Below are 4760 nucleotides of genomic sequence, written 5' to 3'. Positions count from 1 at the left end.
TGTTTAAAACTATCCCTTGAGCGAAAATTCATTATAATTTTAGTTGAAAATTTAACCCTAAATAGTTGTGATCATGAACTAGAATGGATTAAGTAATTTTTGAGTCTCAAATTTCGTTATGGGTAACTGATGCACTGCTACATTGTTCTAGATCGCAAATTTCATTTGACATGCTAATGAATTTCTACTTCAAGCGAAAGTTTTAAAATATTTGTGAATGGTCAAGGATAATATTGCAACAACTGGAAAATTTCAGTTTTTTTTTTCTATATAATTTAGCCTATTAACCATCATACAGAGACTATATATAGTACATGTATCATAGTGACCATCTTTTATATGATCAAATGTAAAAAAAAAAAAAAAAAAAAAAGTTTCAATCAAATAAAACTCTAAAGTGTGTGTGTATATATATATATATATATTAATATTTAGTCCAAAGAAGGCTTCTGATCAATCAAATGACACTGAATAATCCATAACAGATTACTCAAAACTTGTTTGCTATTGTTATCAAGACTCTTGGAAGCTCTTGAGGTCCTCTTCTGCAAAGTCAAATGAGGTGAGGGCCATCAAAATAATTACCAAAAATAAAAAGAGACCATGAAGTAAAATGGAAAGCAAAAAGAGTCTATAGGAAGCATATACATATATTCCATTGCAACAAATAGCGCATAACATAAATATGTTTTTCAAATATGGAAATAAGTTTACTTTTAAATCTTAAAAAGGTAAAACCATCCAAACCCAACTCAAATTAAAATACAATATAAAATATCTATAAAGGAAGTCAACGTTAAATACCATTTTAGTCTCTGTATTTTTAATTTTTGTTCAGTTTGGTCTCTATATTTTTAAAATATTCATTTTAGTCCCTATGCTTTCAACTTTGGTTCATTTTGATTTCTGTATTTTCAAAATGTTCATTTTGGTTCTTGTACTTACAAAAAATGACTATTTTGGTCTACTCATTTCCATTTTTACTTCATTTTTACCGGATTAAAATGGTCACTTTTTTAAGATCAAAGATCAATAAATGAACCAAAGTTAAAAATACAAGGATTAAAGTAAAAATTTTGAAAGTATAAGGACTAAAATGAACCGAATTTAAAGTATAGGAACTAAAATGAATATTTTAAAAGTACAAACAAAAGCTAAAAATATAGGGATCAATATGAACATTTTAAAAGATGAACCCAAATGAACCAAAGTAGAAAATATAGTACCAAAGTAGTATTTTTTTTTTTTTTTAAATGAAGGTTAAATATACGTCAATATATGGGAAAAAAGTCTTGAAATATTTAAATACACACCTTTTTTTATTTGATTTGAACTAAAAAGTTCATAAAATTTGGCATCTTGAATTGCGTTCTTCAAAGCATCTGGCCCCAAGTGCATTAGAATCTGTTTATGTATAATAAATATAAAATTTAATCATGTATAAGACAGAAAAAAAACGAAATGAACTAAAACCAAGAAAGAAGCTTGGAATTAACAATGAATCGATGATAAAAGAAGGGAATAAAATTATAATAACGAGAATTCACTTAAATAATACATAGTCTTATTCTTCTTCTTCTACTTTTGTGTCGCTTCATCGAGGGATAGCTATAAGAATCACATGACAACCAATGATTCAAAGTTTAAAAGTGAATACAAAGAACGTCGAATAGATTCTAAAAACAAATGTGAACGAAAACTTGTTTTAAGTGGACATTATTATATTTACCCAATCATTAAGATTAATTATCGAAATGAATGTAGTTGAGCATAAAGTATATATTAATGATCAAGTGGTCAGTGATTCGAATCCCCTATCCTTATTGTACTAAAAAAGTTCATCCAGATTTGTTTTATTGCGTTGATCATTCATTCCTATTATACAAGTCATGGGTGACTTTTGCAGGTGAAAGAACCTTATGAATAATTATGGTAATTTTCAAAGGAGGAAGTTAACCTCATTGGCATCTTTAAAACGGTTGAAGTCATCTTTATATGGCCAATCTACTCGCCAACATCTATTAATCCATAAAACAAAGCCATGTTATTTTGTCTATATCAAGGGAAAAAATATAAAATATATACAAATAAAATTGAAGCATTCGTGATGGGGTCTAACAGTTTTTCTTTCTTTCTTTTTTTTTTTAGAGAACCAAACCTCTAACTTTGAAGGATGTCAGTAGAATTATGCTCATTTTGATGAATATAGAATTTTGATTTGATTTTAAGATTAACAGAAAGTTCACAAATGAGTTGAAACCTGTGTTTTCCAAGGCGACGGCTAGCTTTCTGCCAAAGCTTGCCCGGTTCATCGCTATCAGTAGCCAAGATAATGCGGGAAACCTTGTAGGTTAACTTTGTTAGTGTTTCAAAATTAGGAAGGCAATGAAGAAACTATCATAACAAGATTGTTTTTAAGCATTAAAAGAAAAGCAAAATGGTTATCTAATAGGACCAAAAACCACTCTTTTTTATTTTACTATTTTCGGGCACAAATGTTACCTTATCCAAGTAGTCTTTGCAGCTCCATAAATATTGGTATGCAGTATCCTTCATCCCACCAAAATATGCATAGAGAATAAGTTGAAGTATATTAATTAAACAGTTTTCAGATATTAAACAATAATATAATGAAAAACAATGAATTTGAAAACGATACATAATCACAAAAGTTAAGAGTTCAAATTAGTTTCTCTTGATCTCGTGTGATAACTATTTAGATTTTTTTAAATTAAGCTTATAAAAACAACACTTCCACCTATTAATAGGATTTCCGAAAACCAAATCAAGTTTTTGAAAACTAAAAAGTGGTTTTCAAAATTGAGATTTTCATTTTTGAATTTGACTCAGAATTCAAACATTAACTTAGAAAAGATGAAAACTATGTCAGAATTTGTGAGTAAACCAACATAATTTTCAAAAACAAAAAACAAAATTCAAATGGTTACCAAATAGGACTCAATCATTGGTATTTTCAATCTAGATCTAGTCTAATTATTTCGTGTTAATTTAATAAATTCTATTTTGCGTGGTTTATTGTAATTTACTCAACTTCTGATTCTTAGTTGGTTTCTAGTTTGAAGCGGGTGTAGAGCGTTTTTTATATGATGCTGTAGTGACTATTTGTGTAATTTTTCGAAGATCAACTAAAAGTTGTTTCAAAGGGAAGATGGAAATGGATATAATTAGCAGCATAACCGAGACAGTTGGGAAGAATGTAAAGCACACAAGACAGGCATAGAAGTATTGTACAACATAGAACCTTTTCATTTGATGGAACTGTATCAGTTGAAACCTTGCTTGGAGCCCACCAGGAACACTGATACAATTGAGGAGACCAGCTTCTTCAACTGAAAGTTTATCCATTTCCTTCAACCTTGAACAATATATACAGAATATCACGAAAAACAGATGGAAAAAGCGATTTCAAAATATCAAATAGGACTTAAAGGATAAGGTAATGTGAATTACAATGATGAGTTCATTTGCATCATTAATGTCATCAATCCCATACAATAACTTTTCTGTGCCTTCTCCTGAATGTTGACATCAGACATACAGTTAGTATAAAAGATCTGTTCTACGTCAAAAGGCTAAAAGAAGCAACAAAAATAAGCTGTACACAAGAAGAAAAACTTAGAAGTTATAGCCAATGACACAGATGGAAGATGCTGGAACATTTGACAATTTCTCAAATAACTCTGATAGAAGAAGGATTATGTACCTGCCAAAATCTCTTGTCCATGGTTCGGTACTTGCAACCGACAAGCTGTCCATTTTGTCTATAAGTAAATGCCATAGCAACCTGCAATTGACCTTTAAACTTGTCAGATGTTGAACCTACAAGGGAAAGAGAATAATTGAATGCCTATTCTTATAATGTATGGCCTCAATAGAGAAACATTCACCCTAATATGAGGATATCCATCCACAATTTAAGACTAAGACCTTTCTTCAACGAGGAGAGGTTCTAAAACACCAAAAACCTAATTATATAAACGAAGAATGCAACACATTTCAAACAAATAAACTGTCATCGGCCTGCGAATGACTCATGAGATACCATGGCATACAGATAAATATGGATTGAAGAATATCGAGTCAATACTAAAATGAGATTAGCCAGAATAGCATCCACAAGAAGCCAAGTCTAATATTTCAATTATAAGGTATGCACACAAAACATTATTTCAGGTACCTGACGACCAGCTTTTGCATAAAAACATTCCTTTTCTAAGTTTCTTGGGATATCATTTCTTGTTGAAGTAAAGAGATTAGCTGAAAAAGAAACACTCTCGAAATAGTTTCAGGTATTCTCTATCTCTGTTAACCTGTACAACTCCATAGCAATCAAAATCAAGAGCAAACTCGATTCTTGTTTTGAACCAATAACTTATGTTTCTGTCAAAAGATTGCATTAGTTTACCCATCAAACCAATACTGAGTATTAGTGTAAGTATGTCTTATTCATGGAAATGCAATGAATTTCTGAAATACCTCATCACCAAGAGGCTCCCAAACCAAAACTTTCCCTTGCACTTCGTCAACCGTCTTCACGGTTCTGCTGAATCCATTAAATGCCAATCTGCCATCTGCAAATATCTAAACCAAACAATCATTTTTGCTGAGCAACTCATGCTTAATTGCTAGATATGATATTGAAGAGAATATTACAAATACACATTATTATTATAACGTTACCCGGCTGCCCAACACACTCAGCTAAAACCTCACATTGCAAAATCTCATTTCCCAATGGA

The 4760-nt window shown here is 30.6% G+C and overlaps 1 protein-coding gene across 2 annotated transcripts in view; it reads right to left on the bottom strand.

Annotated features, from left to right (window-relative positions):
- Window positions 1-362: 362 nt before the first annotated feature.
- The window catches only part of LOC120082741 (twinkle homolog protein, chloroplastic/mitochondrial), a 9883-nt gene continuing 5485 nt past the window's right edge, over window positions 363-4760 (bottom strand). For both annotated transcript variants that reach the window (XM_039038022.1, XM_039038024.1), the window contains exon 14: window positions 363-545. In XM_039038022.1, coding sequence (XP_038893950.1) covers window positions 514-545 — 32 coding nt within the window. In that variant the 3' untranslated portion in view covers window positions 363-513. The remainder of the gene's footprint in view (window positions 546-4760) is intronic.

Source organism: Benincasa hispida, chromosome 8 (genome assembly GCF_009727055.1).
Source record: "Benincasa hispida cultivar B227 chromosome 8, ASM972705v1, whole genome shotgun sequence".
Lineage (NCBI taxonomy): Eukaryota > Viridiplantae > Streptophyta > Magnoliopsida > Cucurbitales > Cucurbitaceae > Benincasa > Benincasa hispida.
Note: the sequence above shows the minus strand (reverse complement) of the source record. Positions and strands in the feature narration are given on the sequence as shown.